This window comes from Otolemur garnettii, unplaced genomic scaffold, assembly GCF_000181295.1.
Source record: "Otolemur garnettii isolate 467f Iridium unplaced genomic scaffold, OtoGar3 scaffold00027, whole genome shotgun sequence".
In the NCBI taxonomy this organism is placed as follows: domain Eukaryota; kingdom Metazoa; phylum Chordata; class Mammalia; order Primates; family Galagidae; genus Otolemur; species Otolemur garnettii.
The window spans coordinates 13,662,120-13,680,890 of NW_003852422.1; the positions used below are offsets into that span (position 1 = coordinate 13,662,120).

Below are 18,771 nucleotides of genomic sequence, written 5' to 3' on the forward strand. Positions count from 1 at the left end.
AAAAAATGTCACTTTTCCTTTTGGGTTACTTGATTGGAAGATGTATTAGCTTTCTAAGGTTGCCGTAGGAAACTGTCACAACCTGAGTGGCTTAACATAGCAAAAATTTATTCTTTCACAGTTTGGGAGGCTAGAAGTCCAACATCAGGGTGTCACTAGGACCATGCTTTCTTTTCCAAGGAAGACTTCCTTCCTTGCCTCTACCTAGCCTCTGGTGGCTTTCTGGAGTCCTTGATGTTTCTTGGCTTGTGACTATCAATCATTCCAATCTCTTAACTCTGTCATCACATGGACTTCTTCCCTGTGTTTTCATGTCCAGATCTCCCTCTCCTCTTGAGGAAACCAGTTGTTGGATTGAAGGTTCACCCTCATCCAGTATTGATTCATTTTTCCTTGATTATATCTACAAGGACACTATTTAAAAATCAGTGCTTTTTAAATCAGGTACCAGCCAGCGCTTAGGACGTTAATATATCTTTTGGGGACATACAATTTAACTTTTAACAAAAAGTAATTGTTCACATTTGTCATCATTTTAGCCATTGCAGAGAAATTCTCTAATGCTTCATTGATTTGCTTAACCAATGTTTATTGTTTTCTTAGATGTAGTAAGTGTTGGAAAATAAGATAGATACAGTGCCTGTCCTCATCGGACTCAAGATCTAGCCGAAACACATAGAATACAGCAAAAATTATAATACAGTATGATAAGAGATAGTTCAATGTAGGATGAGTGACAGTTTGTTTTCCTAAGGACACTTGAGGAGCACCAAACACACAGATGAGAATGCAAATTTATAGGAACTAGGAAAGTTAAACAAGACACTTTAGTGAAGACTGTTTTAAGAAGAGGGCTATTGTATTTTGTTGTTACTACCTGGCAGAGCAATTGAAGTGGAGACCCAAGAAGTCTTCAGCACAGCACCCTTCTGAGGTAGTAGTAACAGCCAATATACGTGTTCTCATTAACTTGATACTTATTGCTGTGAATTGTAGTAGGTCTGAATTGGGTAAGAAAGTAGAGTATGATGTAGGAAAATATGGCAGTGATGTGTGGATAAGTGTTGAACAAAAGGTTCTACTCTCAAAGGGAGGGAAAGAGAGCCAATTAGTAGCATTTGCCAATTTTGGTGGTGTGAATACTCAGTCTGATCAATTTCAGTTTTTGGAGTAAGTGGGAGATCTGTATTTCAAATGAAGCATCTTTGAATATTTATATTCTAATGTTTCTTTTGATGATTTCTTATTGTAAAACCAAATAGAAGGATTTTAACAAGGTTTTTTTTTTTTTTGCCTTACATTTTTCATATTAAAATATATTTAAGAAACTGTATTGTAGCATAGGGACAATAGCAGACTCAGAGACATTAATGAAATACAATAACCTAGAAATAATAGGGCTTACAGAATTTAATGAAGATTTTATTAAAATATTTTAATGACTCACACCTTACTTTGGTAATGCAAAAACAAAGAATTTTTCTTCTTATCAATATAAACAATCTCCCACCCTTTTTTTTCTTGATTTCATTGGCTGCATGTGGGCTGCCAGCTGTACCCAGAGTTAAAGCTGCATTCTCTAATAACTATTCATACAATGATTCTTTAGGTGGGTGTTTCTTTCTGTTGGTGACCTCTTATGGACCCCATCTGTTCTAAAGCTCCTTGTTTAAATGTAAAATACTCTTGTGGCCCACTGGTTTTAATTATGTTTCTAGGTCTGTGATCTTATCACTTAGGCGTGTCCTTGGCATTCCTCCTGGCTGGCCTCCAGCCATTTCTTTGTTTATACTTTTTGTCATAAGCAAATCTCATCATCTCATCATCTTCAAAGAGGGTTTCTTACCAAAGCCCTCAGTTTGCCACATTAACAAGTGTCTGATAGAAGAAACTAATCAAATCTCTTTCCCCAGTTTTGAAATTCAGAAATTTTATATTTTTGTTGTAATGTTACAAATAGTAACAGTGAATTTTTTATATATAGTCATTTTTATAAATGATATTTAAAAATTCAGAAACAACTCTTGTTGGGAGTTTGAAATGTTATTGACATTAAAAAAATTGCATTAAAATATTTTACAAGATAAATATGCTAAGCCAAGACTTAGAAGGAGGAAAAATCCTTTTATAAGGATTTTTATCTTTGTTGATGTTTTTCATGTATAATTTCCCACTCATTTTCTTGTTGAAAAAATAGCTTCATGTATTTTAACTGCCGTTTCCATCATCATGCCTGTCTATTCATTCTACCTTTAGGTATGTTTTGGATATTTGGATAACTATAGTGAGAAACTGTTACAAAAAAGTATAGGATAGGGTGGCGCCTGTAGGGGTAGTGGGTAGGGTGCCGGCCACATACACCAAGACTGGGGGGTTCAAACTCGGCCAGCTAAAACAACAATGACAACTGCAACAAAAAGATAGCTCGGCATTGTGGTGGGAGCCTGTAGTCCCAGTACTTGGGAGACTAAGGCAAGAGAATCGCTTGAGCCCAAGAGTTTGAGGTTACTGTGAGCTGTAATGCCATGGCACTCTACCCGGGGTGACAAGTTGAGATCTGTCTCAAAAAAAAAAGTATAGGACACATTTATGTGAGATATGCATGATACATAGGATACATAGATAAAAACACTAGACTTCAGATGATAGTACAGGATTTAGGAAGTGATTCTAGTATCTTATGAGCAAAAGCATAGAAAAAGTGAGGGTCTCAGAAAGAATACTCTCTAATTAGACATCTGATTGGGTCGTCAGTTATTACATATGTCACCTTACTTTACAGAAACCATTTTTGAACTGCTTTTAAATTATTGCTTTATCCTCACAATAATCTTTATAGGTAGTAAGACAAGTGAGATTAACGTTAAGATTCAGAGAGGACCAAGTGAGAGAACACGAGTGTGGTAGAACCCATTTTCTGACTTCATAGACCACTGCATGGCATGTACCATGTGGCATAGCTTCATAAGGCTTAGAAGCAAACCCAAATCCCAATTATTTTGAATCTTCATCCACTATTCTACACTCTTGCTTTCAAAATTGGGAATATTTATTGTGTTTTACCTGCTCGTAATATTCTTACCATTTTAATCCTTATTTTTTTTTTCAGTGTACAATTCATATGAAATAATGTCTCCTCTTTTAACATATTTTATACCACAGCCAATGTTAGATCATTCCAGTTAGGTCAGATTTTCACCATCTTATGTCCAAGAAGTACAAATTACTGCAAAAATTAAAAGGTTAAACAACACATTTATTATCTCATGGTTTCTGTTGGTCTGGCATCTGGGTATGGTTTAGCTGGGTCTTCTGCTTTCTCTTCTCTCTCAAGGCCGCAGTGAGGTGCTGGTTGAGTTGTAGTCTCACATGAAGGCCTGCCTGTGGAAGGATACACTTCTAAGCTCATTTGGTATTGTTAGGATTCAGTTTTTCACAGGTTATTGGACAGAATGTCTCAGTTCCTCCCTGGCCTTTGGCTGTAGACTGCCCTCAGTTATTTACTAACTGACCCTCTCCCTCATGAAAGCTTTTCTTTTTTAAAGCATAAGCCAAAAAAAGGCAATAAAAAGAGTCTGCTACCTAGACAGAAGTTGCAGTCTTTTAAAATACATTTTTAGAAGTGAAATCCTCCTAATGTTGCCACAGCCTATTACTTAGAAGTAAGTTACTCAAGGGGGAAGGAATTATACATGGCCACGAATACCAGTAGGTAGGACTCCTTGGAGGGGAGCATCCGAGAATCTGCCTACCTCCTTGTGTTCTAGTGCTAAGAAGAAAAATAGTATATGTGTGTTTGCTATTTTAGATGTTTTTGTTCAGAGAAGGTCTCTCAGATAAGTTGACACTTGATGAGAGAACTGAAGAAAGTGAAGGAATATGATGCATTGGTATCTGAGGGAGGAGTATTCCAGGCAAAGGATTTGATGTGGGTTAAGTGACAGCAAGGAGGTTAGAGGCTATGTTATGTGTTAGTGATGTGAGTGAGGGAGAGTGGCAGGGCATGAGATGAGAGAACTAGAGAACAAGTGGTGGGGCCTTAGAACCATAGTAGAGACTTTATTGTGAGTGAGTTGGCAGAAGGCTTTGGGGATTTAAATAAAAGAATTATATGGCTTGAAATGTTTTTAAATGGTCATGCTAAAGCGATCTGGAGAAAGACTGTTGGAAGGCAAAAGGAGACATAGGGAGACCAATTAAGCTATTGCATTATTCCAGGCAAAAGGCAATGATGACTTATTTCAGGGAGTGAAGGGTAGATAGATTTAAAGTACAAAAATAATATTTACTGATAGATTCAATGTGGGATGTTAGAGAAAGAGGGAAATAAAGGTGACTTCAGAATTTTGGCTTGGATGAGTGGTATTGTCATTTTTCTGAGAAGGGGCAGACTATGGGGGGGGCAGTTTGAGGGGAACATCAGAAATGGATGTGGCATTAATGTGATGCTGTACATAAGGAGGGAAGGCTGAAGGGATAAACAGCAGGTAAAACACTCTTCGTGGTTCAAGCAAATGAGGTCTTGTACCATTTCCATACTCACAAACACCTGCTCCTATTTATTACATACTTAATGTGTGAAAGGCACTGTCCTAGGTAATTTACGTAGGTTAGCTCTTTTAATTCCTATAACTGCCCTATATGGTAAATACTATTCTTATAGACAGTCCCTGATTTATGGTTCAACTTATGATTTTTTGACCTTATGGTACAAAAATGATAGGGTTTCAGTAGAAACCATGCTTCAGTAGGGTATTTGGTAAATTACATGTATATTTGTATAAATTATATACAAATTATAGTCAGCATTTATGCTTTGTGTTAGATGATTTTGCCCAACTGTAGGCCAATGTAAGTGTTCTGAGCATGTTTAAGGTAGGCTAGGCTAAGCTATGGTGTTTGACAGGTTAGGTATATTAAATATGTCTTAGACTTAGATGATATTTTCAATGTATAATAGGGTTTTTTGAAACCTAACAGTATTGTAAGTTGAAGAACATCTGTATCTCAATTTCTAAGTAGAAAGATACTTCCCCAAAATAACAGAATTAGTAAATATTGAAGCTGGGATAAAACCCAAGCAGTCTGGCTTGCAGTTTATCACTAAGCAGAATAAGATTTATCCTGCCCAATGACTTTTTGGAATACTGCTTTAGAGCCAAGAAGGTAGGAATGAAGGAAGATAGGGATTTAGGTACTGTGGAATGATTTAGGAATCATTAGCCCTAGGCAATGACCCAGTTATAAGGGAAAAAAGAAGTGTGACATTTCCTGTTTTAAGAGATGTTTGGACACTTTGTTATGATTTATCAAGCTGCTATTCAAAGGAGGAAGGCCAAGTTTAATTGTGGATATATTGAGTTTGAGCTATGTGTATAATAGCATCATGGTATATTCTCAACAAATGATTGGAAATCTGAGTCAAGAGCTCAGACTGATAATATATTAAGTTTTGGAAGCTCTGAAGTTACCTCATTCTTCTCTAGAGAGGTTTTACCTTATCCTCTGACAGGCACAAAGAATGGTGCTAAATCTTAATTGATTAAATGCTATCAAAATATTGCAGACCTAAAATACAAAAATAGGATAATAATGTACATTGCCATTCTTAAATACCCAAGAATTTAAATAAAAAGAATAAAAGAAAACGTGTCTGAAATAGACATTCTTAAGTGAAGTCTTATGAAGAATGAGAGAAAACATAAAGAGAAATATTTATAAGTACTCGGGTTAAAAAACAGGGGTCAGACCAAACGATAATTTTTCCTAAATAAACTATTTATATGTTACTTTTGGAACGTACCAAAAGTAGATATACCAAAGGTTGTAATCTGGAATTCATCAAAATTTTTGGTACAAACCTCATAAAAACACATGACATTGTCTTTTAAACTTGTCCCCCAATATAATATTTTTTTTAGTTTTCCATCAAGTTCATATAGGATGCAAAATAAGCTTTTCTCTTTCTTACAAAAGAGGTTTTGTAAGACATGTAAAATATAAAAACACACGGCACAATATGTTCATATTTATGTAAAAATAAAAACAAAATAAATAAGAACAAAGGGAGTTATGAGGGGAGTAAGTAAAGAAATACTATATATAAATTAAAATGATCAATGGAGATCAGCAAGTATCAATATGGACAAATCTTGAGAACCACGTGGAATGGAAAAAAGAATTGCAGACAAATTAGATCTTTAAGATTTTTTTAAAACTGAATTGTGGGCACAAGGATTTTTGTTATATTCTCTGTTCTTTTCAGCATGTTTGAAATATTTCTTAAGTTTTGAAAAGCTAAGCTCTTAGAAGGAAATCACGCAAAAGTAAACCAGTATTCTACAACTGCAGCTTCCAGGGCATCTGCCATTCTTCTTCTTGGCACAAAGCAAAAGGCTGAGAATTTGGGCAGACAGATGCTGCCAAGAGGTGAAGAATCCAATAGAGCCTCTGGCAATCTTAGAATAGAGTGATAAAAATTAAAGTTGGTAGCTGCCAACACAGCCAGGACTTGAGGACCTAAAAAATAAAGAAAAATAAGAAAATAATACAGGTTTTTCATTCTGCATTTTTTAAATTTTAAATTAATTTAATAGAGAATCTGAGGTGAAATTTTAAGAGTAGGGGAGGAAGCTTTTATAAGAAAGAAATATTAGGCTCAACCCTGTGGTTCACGGCTGTAATCCTTGGATTCTGAGAGGCCGAGGCAGATGGATTCCTTGAGCTCTGGAGTTTGAGACCAGCCTGAGCTCGCAAGACCCTGTCTCTACTAAAAGTAGAAAAACTAGCCTGGCATGGAGGTGCATTCCTGTAGTCCCAGCTACTTGGGAGGCTGAGGTAAGAGGATTGCTTGAGCCCAGGAGTTTGAGGTTACTTGAGATATGCTGACGCCACAGCATTCTACCCAGAGTCACAGAGGCATTGTTCTCAGAAAACAAAAAAGGAATAAGAAAGATTATATTATACTATATTATTTGGAGAACTCAAGTAAATAAATAAAGGTCATGTCCTAATTGAGAAGGAAGATGAAAAAAAATGTAAGTCTGTCAGTCACCAATGTAGGACAAGCAGCTAAGGAGAAAAGCCCCTGAAAGGCAGACAGAAGTTCTGGTTGTCTCAAGATGTACAAGAGTCAAAAATTAGCAATCAGTAACCACCAGAGGGGTAAGGTTTTAGATAACACAACAAGGTCTCAGACAAGCCAGAGGTCAGAGGAGAGGTAAAATTGCAATACATCTTCAGTTAGCCCCACACACCATAACTGGAATGAGGAAACACTTTAAACCTACTCCTTTTTTCTTTTATAGGTTGCTTTCTGATTCTAAACAGCTCGATATTTTAAGAAAAGCACGATCTTGTATAAAACAGAAAAAATTTGATGAAGTAGTAAGTATACAGGCTTTGTGGACATAAATAGCTGACTATCATTTGGGGGATGGAGCGGGGAAGAGTATGGTGAAGGAGAACAAAGTTAGGCTGGCCAGGGAGCTTTCCTGAGTCTTCAGGAAGGGGTGAATTTCCTGAGTGGTTGCTTTAGCTATGAATGTACTTCTTCTATTTCAGATGATTATGTATTATGGGTAGATTTTTCTAGGTTAGCATTAGAAGTGAACTATTAAATGAGAAAATATATTGCAAGTTTCAGTCGCCCTACTTATGTATAATATTTTAGAACACTACATGGTGTTATTGAAATTGCCTATTATCTATCCGAAATCTAATGATTCATATGGAAGCTTTGACTCTTCCCAGCTCCTACCTCAAACCGGTTTTATTGTTTTTTTTTTTTTGTTAAATGGCCGTAAAATTTTAAAGTAGGAGAGAATTCTATAAAGTTTCTAAATGCCTAAATAATTGCCAACCCATGCATTTGCTAATGCTTGTTTTTGCTGTTTTTAAAATGGTAAGCTATCTTCTCCTTTAAAATACTTACATAAGCTACTTTAATGATGTTTTATAACTGAATTGGGTGATGTGATATGAGAAAGGAAAAAAATGATATAAATATGGCCGTCTCCATTATTTGAGAGCTGTGTTTAGAGAGTCTTTATTTCTTTCTTTCATCGGACAGCTGAAGATCATTTCCAAAAAATTAATCATTTTAAAAATGCTAAGTATATCCCAGAAAGTTTACATTTAAAATGCCTTTTCTTATCAAGATTAAAAAGCTTATTTTACTTTGGATTGTTCTCAACACTGCAAAAAGATCCTCAAATAATTCCAATCTATTCTTAATCCATCATCTGCAGTTACTCACTAATTTTAACGTAATGATTTGGCTGCTACAAGTTTTCTTTCTTTGAAATTTAGGTGTTCTTTTGTTTTCCATGTACAAATTATACTTTTCTTTCTTTATAGGTCTCCCTTTGCAAGGAGCTAATAGATCTTGCATTGAAAGGATTGTCCTATTATCACACATATGACAGATTCTTTTTGGGCATCAGTGTTGTTACTGGTTTTGTTGGATGGATATCTTACGCTTCCTTGTTGATCATCAAGTCTCATTCCAATCTGACAAGAGGAGTTAGTATAGAAATTAAGGTAGGCTCAGAAAACATAATGAAAATTCAGGTGATGGTGTAAAATCACTAGGACCAAGTGAATGAAATTTGATCAAGTCAAGTGTAATGAATACAGAATGTGCTAGTCATTGTTCTCAGCTAACTCACTTGTTTTTCATTTGCTTTTGTGGTATTGCATCATTTTCCAATTTTTATTTCTTCAGTTAAGAAAAAGATGTATTGAGAATAGTGACCCTGTAATTTAAGAGGATTATAAAGATGGCTATATAAATAATTTAGATTCTCTTATGATGTTAATAGTGTTGATTTTCTATTCTTTTTTAGATAACTATTTAGCATGTTGTAAGTATTCCATATCTTTCTAGTACTGATGGTCAGAAACTACTTTGAAGAAATACATTTAACACAACATAATGTATACATTTTTCTTGACTTACTCTTACTTTATTTCAGCTTCCTAAAATTTCTCAAAATACAAATTTTCAGAACCTTCTCTTTATCCCTATTTTATAAATTCTTCACTGCTTAACTGTGCTCTTTACTGATACCTCATATTAGTGATGAAATATAACAGTGTATATATGCTTTTACTACATTAAACACTTTACTATTTTAAAATATATTGCTACCTATCATTCACTATTACCAGGGAGAATGTGCTACTTCGATTTCCTTTGCTTCATTCTCTCTAATGGTCATTAACCACATGTACATCCTCTAAAAAGTAATAAATCCTGATGGTATATTTTTAATGATAATAGTCTGCAAACATTTCCAGTGATTTTTCCAATTTTGTACTTTATTTTTCTGTAATGGAAAATCATTATTATTTATTCCAATTTTTTGTAATGCTTTAATACCTCTTAAGCAGTTTCAATACATCTTGAAAACAGTTTCAAGTAATTTTAATTATTTGAATATATGTGAAGTTGGCTAAAATGGGAATAATTTCCTATATGTTGAATAATTTCATATATGGTAGGGAAAGAAACAGAAATGGCTGTGTTTTAGTAATGAGGATATTATGTATTCTACTGAATATTTGAAATATTTTCTGCTGTCTTAGACTCATAACTGTGCTGGAAGTAGGCATTGTAATTTCTGTTTACAAAAGAAGAAACTGAAGCTAAGGAGGATTAAGTAACTTGCTAAAGGTCACTCAGCTAGCATGTGAGGGACTGAGATTTGAATTCAGAGCAGTTTTGTGCCTAAGATTGCCTTTTTCATGTTTATCCTAATGTTCAGGTTATTGAGAAAGGATATGATGTTTTTATACATTATCAAGATTTCATAATTGAGTGTTCTATATTTATTAATTTGATAATGCAGCCAATACTTGATACAATGCTAGGTACTATATAGGCTATGTAATGAAATATAAGATTCAGATTCTGCCCTCAAGAGTTTCAAATTAAATTAAATGAAGTAGATAAGAGATGTACACACATAGCCACCTTACCAGATGTAATTCACTATAGCTGTGCTATACTATAGATGACAACTTTACTATATAATAAATGTTTGAGGTGATACAAAGACTATCATATTTTAAATAGAGAGTTTAGGGTGGTGCCTGTGGCTCAAAGGAGTAGGGCGCCGACCCCATATGCCAGAGGTGGCCAGTTCAAACCCAGCCCTGGCCAAAACTGCAAAAAAAAAATAAAAAAAAAGGAGAGTTTACTTTGAATAAGGTGATGATAACAGGAAAAAGTAAGTCTTGGTGGAAGTTTAATAAAAGTCAGACTGTAGGGAGAGGATGAGAATTAAAGCAAATTGATGTGAACAAAGGCAGATTTAGTGAAGTGCACTATTATACTGGGATAATAAATAATACGTATTGAGCACCAGTGTTTTACATACATTATTCAGTTAATCTTAACACTGCCCTAAATTTGGTAACTTCGATTCTCATAATAGGAACAGAGGAATTTAGGCACAGAGAGATTACATGTTTCCTCAAGGACACATTCTTTTTAAATAACAGAACTTACGTTTTTCTAGATCTTAAATTCCTTCCCTCTCTATGCCACAATGTCTTTGAAACAAATAGTTCATTTTGGTGGAATGTGGGAGGTTTGTTGAAGGAGTGGATAAGAAATAATATTACCGACAATATAGATTAGGCCGAAGTAATGAAATGTCTAAAATGCTGGTACTTTAAATTTTATTTAGTGAAGCATCTTTATTTTACTTAATGAAGAATTGCTATATTAGTTAATATTAAACCGAAGAAACAGAACCAGTAGGAGCTATATACTAACAGATTTAGTGTAAGAAATTAGCTTGTGTTCATTACGTTAAGTGAAAATTACGAAATTAGCTGGGCTCATTACGTTAAGTCCTAAATCCATAGGTTAGGCAGGAGCTGAAGCTGCACTCAACAGGTAGAATTTCTTAGTCAGGGAAGCCTCAGCCCTACTCATAAAGCTTTTCAGTTGGTTGAATCAGGCTCACCCAGATGATCTAGACTCAAATGATCTTCTGTGCTTAAAGTCCCTGACCTTTGTACCTCTGGCCCAGAGCATCCATGGACCTGCCTAACCCATGGAAGCTATTGCTAGTCACTGACAATGGAGAATTCCCTTCTTGATTGACTGATGGTTGGGAAGAGTAGGTACAACTGAATGACCCTACTGTGTCTGGGCAATGGAGAGAGCAACTTAGGAAGCAAGTCAGGTTGGAGCTTGAATGGAGACAAACATTTTCCCAAATGAAGATTAAGTTCCATATTTATTATAGGTAATACAGGCTTTGTGAGCTAGCCAGAGAACTCAAATGACATTATAAAATTGTTCCTAAGAGGAAATTTATTAAGAGTTATGAACGAATTGCTTGCAAAGAAACTTTAGGAGAACATAGTCACTTTTAAGTTGTGAATTGCTTAATTGCAACAATTCCAGGCTATCGAGCTTTTTCTTCTGTAAAATGTTCCTCAAATGAGAGATTTGTTTTCTTTTTTTATATAACTCTTTGATTAATCATCTTGTTGTAGAACCATTGAAAGAAAGTAATGTTTTCTCTTTAACAACCTATCAGTTGCCATGGATTTGGAAGTGTTTCAATGTTGTTTGATTTTCAGAAATCAAGCCATCTCCTGCCATGTAGTTTTGTAGCTATTGGCGTTTTAATAGCATTTTTCCTGCTGATTCAAGCCTGTCCCTGGACTTATTATGTATATTGTTTGTTGCCAGTGCCAATATGGTATGCGGTTCTAAGAGAGTAAGTAATGCATATTGCTGCCTTGTTTTCTACTTCGTTGACAGCTGAATCTGTATTTAAAGTATATTAGATTATTGTACCTAAGTCATCAAAGATCTAAGCCCTCTTATTTATAAATGTATAAATGTTGCATAGGAACATCCTTTTTAGCTTACCTTTTTACTTCATCTTTATTGCCCTGAATTAGCAGTGACCCTGTTTGTTTCTTTATATTTTAGAAGAAAAATCTGGAATAAAAAATAACATAATATCGATTATACTATAGTAATTTACATTGTGAACTTGTCTGATCATCTTAGATTCCAGAATATCTTCATGTTTTACATAAATTTGCATATTCTTCAAAATATTTTTGTCCCTCCTTTCCTGGTCATCATAAACCTAGATAAATGAAACTTTGTAATTAAATGCAAAATAATAATATGTATACCAAGAGATTAGCTCTTATTATTAACATGTATTCAGTTTTAGACAATGGTTTTACCTTGAACTACTTCGTCATAGGTTTTACTTAATGTAGATTCTTACCATTGTAGAGAATGTCAGAAGAAAGGCTTTTCAGCAAGTTTCAAGGACTTTTAAGTAAAGTCATTAAAATTACTACTGGTTCATGTTCATAGACGGTCAGAGTCAAGTTGCAGATCTTGTTGATTTCTGTTTTGCCAGAAATCTAGAATTTAAATTTAGTTTTGGACATTAAAGTATCCTCTAAGAAAATCAGACCCTCAAAGCAGATAATGGGAATGAGAGCCCAGAGTAAGGGTATCCTCCAGGCCGACTAACATGTATCACAACACTCTGCATACTTTTATTCTAATTTTTGTTACTCCATCTTTGACCATATCTTCCATCCTTTAAAAAAATGAAGTATTAATAATATTTAAATGTTAAAAATACCAAAAATAAAAATTAAGATGTTTAAAACATTAACTGGTTTATAATATAAAGCAAAAAAGCACTGATCAGTATACTGTTAACGTCTCCATTTTAAAAGAATAAGATTGTTGGATATGCATACTTAATTCAGATTTTTTAAAATGTCATTTACTCTAGTTTTAATGTTTTTAAAATGACCAGTTTTTTGGAGGGGGGCAGAAAATTCTACTACAGAACCCTCCTGAATCATTATTATTATTATTATTATTATCATTATTTTGAGACAGATTCTCACTATGTCACCCTCAGTAGAGTGCAGCAGTGTCACCAGCTCATAGCAACCTCAAACTCTTGGGTTTAAACACTTCTCTTGTCTCAGCCTCCCAAGTAGCTGGGACTATAGGCACCCCCCACAATGCCTGGCTATTTTTTGGTTGCAGTTGTCATTGTTGTTTAGCTGGCCTGGGCTGGATTTGAACCCACCAGTCTCAGTGTATGTGGCCAGCACCCTACTCATTGAGCTATGGGTGCCGCCATCCTCGTGAATTATTAAACATCCTAATTATGAAGATAACATTTATGTTTAAATCTTAAGAGAAAATATGATTTTGAAAGTATGTTGTGACCTTTATCTTTTTAATAAATTACATAAAAATAAGACAAATTCATTTTTTTAAGGAAAAAGTCTTGTAAAATGATTTTATGAAATTATCTCTTACTCCTCTGTGCTTAATTGTTCAGAACAAATGAATCATCCTCTGGTGGTAGCTTTTCTTTCCTGCATGACACCTTAATACTTTTGATAACATTCTGTAGCCATTGTTTTCCATAAAAATAAAAAAAGGCCATAAATTAAATGATGCTGACCTTTTATAATTACCTACTTAATGTACTGCAAACATTAAAGGTTTTTTCCCCAGTGATTAAAAGTAAAAAGTACTCAAATGTATAATACATTTTTGATAGTTATGGATTCACATTTAATTACGATTAGTGTACAATTAGTGACATCTTAAATTGGGTTTGGAAAAGGTTATTTCAATTTAGTGAAATTGAAATTAAAGATTACTTCAGTTAAAGTGAAATTAACATTTTTCCTATCTAGATTAGGAAAACCTACCTTTATTTCATTAAAACAGTTGAGATTTTAATATAAGATTACCCTGATGAATTTTTTTAATTTTCAGTTTTTATGCATTTGGGTTCATTGTATTTTATATCTGATATTGTATCTGTAATTGTCTGTACCCACTTTAAACTAAGATCAAACAAGATTCATTTATTGTCATTGATGTTTATAAAAACCAAGCAAACCCTTGTGATCCTATTCAAATGAATTCAGAAATTACATTTTCCCTAAAATACTTTTAGATTTCCAAAAGAAAATATAGGTAAGTAAAGCCATTAAAACAGATCCATTAAGAATTTATCCTAATTTTTGAATAATCGATAAATGAAAAACTCCCTGATTTCTAGGTGTGTTGAAAGTTTTAATTTTTTAACATTTCAAATTCAGTAAGATTATAAATAGTCTTTTAATCTTTTGAAACAGATTTCAAGTTATTCAAGACCTTGTTACATCACTGTTGTCCTTTCCTCTGAGCCATTTTGTTGGCCACCTATTAGTCTTTACCCTTGGAATTGAAGTACTAGTAAGTAATTTACCAGATTGTAACATTTTCAGATTTCTTTTATATATTTGTAACTATTAAATGGCCTCATTTTTCATTTTTTCTTTGGAATGCATTACTAGGTTCTCAGTTTTTTCTACCGCTATATGCTTACAGCTGGGCTTATTGCATTTGCGGGTTGGCCATTTCTCACGCAGCTGTGGACTCAAGCAAAGGTATAAGTACTTGTTTTGACATGTGAAAGATTAGTAACTGCTTTGTTTTGATATGTGTTTAATTCAGGAATTATTTAATTTTAAAAAAAAGGATAAAATGTATTTAAAACATAGAATGTATCATTACATAAAAAAACCTGGTCTTTTTGATAGGAAGATTGACATTACCTATAAGATTTCAGTGATTCACTTAGAATTTCTTATCAAAATGAGCCAGTTATGTGGTTATTGAAATGCCATAGAAGCAGAGCTGATAGGCGCATCTCTGAAGCAGCTCCTGATTTCCTTTACGTAGGTGGAGCAGGGGAGGAATTCCTCAGAGCAGCACAGTGGCTCAGGTGGCTGCACTCCGAACTCGAGTCAGGAGTTACCTTCCTCCTTGCCATGAATCACTGATTTTTTTTTTCCCCTTTTGGAGAAATATATATTCAGGAATTCAGGACAGGTTATTTAAAAATATAATTACTCTTGATTTTCTCCGTTTAGCGGGGTCGGGAATAATTACAATGTGCTTCTACAGTATCTTTCTACTTTAATACTTTTGATGGAGGTAACAGGAAGTTAGAAATATCTTCTTTCTACCCCATGAGAATGTATAAAAGTCTCCAACTAATGGGATTATTGACTTTTTCTGCTCTTAATCTAAATATAGAAATACTATCCTTATGGGCTTGATTTATTTATTGTCATTAATGTTTATAAAAACCAAGCAAATCTTCATAATCCTGTTCAAATGAATTCAGAAATTACATTTTCTCTAAAATACTTCTACGTTTCCAAAAGAAAATATAGGTAAGTTAAGACTTTGAAATGAATCCATTAAGAGTTTATCCCAGTTTTTGAATAATCTATAAATGAAAAACTCTATGATTTCTAGGTGTGTTAAAAGTTTTAATTTTTAACATTTCAAATTCAGTAAGATTATAGTCTTTAATAAAGTTTTTGAAACAGATTTCAAGTTATTCAAGACATTGTGATCATGTTCAAATGAATTCAGAAATTACATTTTTAGTAAATGTTGTAGACTGGTTTTTCATAACAGATGTCATTATTAATATATGGTCTAACAGCAATTGAATGAAGCACTTGCTTTAAAATATCAGACCGGGTTTAAATCCTGGACTTTTCTTTTACAATTGTGGACGTTTTACTACTTACCTTTTAACATTTCTGATGTCAGTTTCCTGATCTGAAATATTGTTACTAATGAAACCTCCCTCCTGAGGTTATTGTGAGAATTAAATGAGATAATGGTCAGATTGTCTTTAACGTAATAACTAGTATGCAAAAGGTCCTTCACAAATAGTAACTATATTACTTTTTAAATTAAACTGTAAAGTTTTGCATTTTCCTTTTAGTCTCATGGTCATATAGTCTGAAAAACTGATGATAGTTTTCTGTACCGTATTTGTCTAAAGATAACTTTTTTCTTCGTTTTAGATTACCTCACTGAGTTGGACTTTCTTCTCTTTGCTGCTGGCTGCGTTCCCACTAATGCCGGTTGTAGGTCGAAAGCCAGATATCTCTCTAGTGTATGCATAATATTTTAATTTATTTTCTTTTCAACAACTTGTTTCTCAATTAACACTGTGAAATTTGAACCTAATCTTGGTCATGAGTTTAATAATCATGTGAACAAACTGTAAGTTAAATTACCACTATCAAACCATTAGTCATGACTGTCCTAGGCTCCAAGAGTCAGTAAACCTCCTTGGAAATGCTTCCAGGCCTTCACAAAGAATGAAATTGTGCCAAACAATATAACTTAAAATACCAAGGAACCCACCCCCACCCCACAACTTTAGGTTTTCTTTCTTTTGTACATTGAGGAAATCAGTAAAAATTTTGGTGTCATATGAATAATGTTATGTTGCCGAAACAAAAGAGTCTGAAAGCCACCATGTTTTTCCTGTCTTTGCCTTCAATTATATTCCCAGAAACATATCTTAGAAAAATGAGATTTTCTCCTATTCTAAACTGAATGCAAAGGTCTCCATGAGAGAAAACAATATTTACCTTTGTACCTTTCCCCATGTTTCATCACTCAAATTGTTCAAAAATTCTTCTGTATACCTTACCTAAATTCCTCATTCTTCTGTCTTATTTATTTCTCCTTAATATGATCCATATAAATCTATAAAATAATTGATTTCCTTTGTTTTTAACTGCACTTTTAAATTATTGTTAAGTAACCTACTGGCTGTTTGTGTGTATGCTTGGGAAACTACTCATTATTTCGTTTAACATTTCTTCTTATTTTCTAATCATGTAATCATCTTTATTATTTTCTTCTAAATTCTGTATTTTTTTCAACATTTTTATTGAATCTTTAATAGACAGGGTATAACTTTTTCAACTGAAGGAAAATTAGCTAAACAATATCTTTTTAAAGTATGTGCTTACTTATTAGGTTTTATACATTTTCTCTCATTTTTGTGAGAATGCCAGTAAGATCAGGAATTATCCCAGGAAGTCAATTTTATAACCAAAGCCCAAAGTAATTGTATTGAATTTAAAGACCATGCTATCTAGGCTGTATTTTATTAGACTGCTCCTAAGTCAAAACATTTTGCAACTGTCATAAACTATAAATAGTATGTGGGAAAATGAATTCAAATATTTTCATTTATTTCTTGCTTCAGATTGCTCTGTAAGCTTTTCTATTGTTTCTCTTAAAGCCCCTTTCCTCAGTCTCTGCCTATCAGTCCTTCACAAGTAGTATTGACATAGTTGAGCAGAATTTACCTTATGCTAAAAGGAAAGGAAATTGTATAAACAGTCTCCATAAAAATTTGCCACTTGCATATTCTGTTAAAGGTGAATGCAGGAAACAAACTTGTTAAAATATGAGAAATCTAACTAATCTAACTTGATATTTTAAATATGCTTAATTTAAATTGCTCACTGATTTAAAGTTTATGTTGGCTTCCTATTAGCTATATTTGCAACTTCTTTATTTTGATTTTTGGTTTATGGAGAAATTACTACTCACTATTTAATCTCTCACATCATCCTCTTTAGAAAATTACAAAATTTTCTGAAATATTTAAGAGTAAAATTAAAGGAAAAAGCAAAATGTATATAGTATAGTTATAATGTCCCTGTTACTCTAATGCTTTAAAGTAAAAACATGGGTGCCAAATTATTTTAAAAATTATAACAAAGAGAAGAAGAAAAAAAGAATCTTGATCATACGTGGCTAGTTTTATAAGTTTTAATGATAATCCAATAGTCCATATATTACTACTTTTTTCCTTGTGATTCTCAAAGAGGTGTTTAAAGAATTAGAAACAAACAAAAACCAAGCACTTTCCTAGGAATTCCTGTTTTTCTTTCTTCTTAGGTATCCCGCTCTTTTGCTATTTTTTATTTCTACTACCAACCCCTTTCCCTGATTCTGTTATATTTGGGTTCCAGAGTCTGCCCTCAACATAATTTCAGTTGCCCTGTGTTATTTTTAGGAGGTAAGAAATAGAGCCTGATAACAGTGCACCACTATCATTTACCTTTGACTCGAGGAACCTGGTGTTCCTGAAAAGCATAATTTATTGTTTCATAGCTGTACAAACGCCTCACCTGCATATGACCACTGTCCTCCCCTTTCTTAGGACAGTCAATGACAGAAAGGAGCTGTCTGGATTGTCACTAAGTGTATGTTGCAGTTGTTGATAATGTAGGTGGTTAGCTATTTTTTACATTGTTTCTTGTAAATTTGCCCAACTCAGGCTAAGAATTAAGATAGTTGGTATATATAAAATTAAAAAAAATCAAATTGTAGAATTAAGCTAAAGATACTTAAAAATTTGTAGGGAGAGTTTACAAATAACCCATCCTTGCAGCATCTTTATCTTAAGATTTTTATTTCAGTTGTACCTGTTTTTGCTACTTCCTCTTGATTAAACCAATGATTGAGAAATTCCACATTAGGGTGAAATGTATCATGTTTTTATATAATATGTGTTCAGTAAATATCTTAACATCTTAAATTGTGAATTATATTTTGAAACAGAATGGGTGCGGGCTTGCTGCTGCTTCTGCTATCCCTGTTTGTTGTAACATCTCTCATGAAAAGAAGAAGTAGTTTTATAAAGGAAGACCTATGGGTACATGGATTACAGGTCAGTCACATATTTTCAATCTCTGTCATACTGATGATATACCAAAATGTATCTTACTATTATATTTACTTAGGTTCCTGTCATTACGTTTATGTCACTCAGAATGTGCCAGCTAAGAAGAAAGATTTCTGTTTAAGATATTACATGGAGGCTCGGCGCCTATAGCTCAACCGGCTAAGGCGCCAGCCAC

General features: G+C 33.6%; 1 protein-coding gene across 1 annotated transcript in view; it reads left to right on the forward strand.

The window, feature by feature from the left end:
- PIGN (phosphatidylinositol glycan anchor biosynthesis class N) overlaps positions 1 to 18,771 on the forward strand; it is a 100,917-nt gene that overhangs the window by 49,568 nt on the left and 32,578 nt on the right. The window contains exons 14-20 of the mRNA XM_023512401.1: positions 7,308 to 7,386; positions 8,359 to 8,541; positions 11,602 to 11,741; positions 14,170 to 14,269; positions 14,371 to 14,463; positions 15,904 to 15,995; positions 18,473 to 18,581. Coding sequence (XP_023368169.1) covers positions 7,308 to 7,386; positions 8,359 to 8,541; positions 11,602 to 11,741; positions 14,170 to 14,269; positions 14,371 to 14,463; positions 15,904 to 15,995; positions 18,473 to 18,581 — 796 coding nt within the window. The remainder of the gene's footprint in view (positions 1 to 7,307; positions 7,387 to 8,358; positions 8,542 to 11,601; positions 11,742 to 14,169; positions 14,270 to 14,370; positions 14,464 to 15,903; positions 15,996 to 18,472; positions 18,582 to 18,771) is intronic.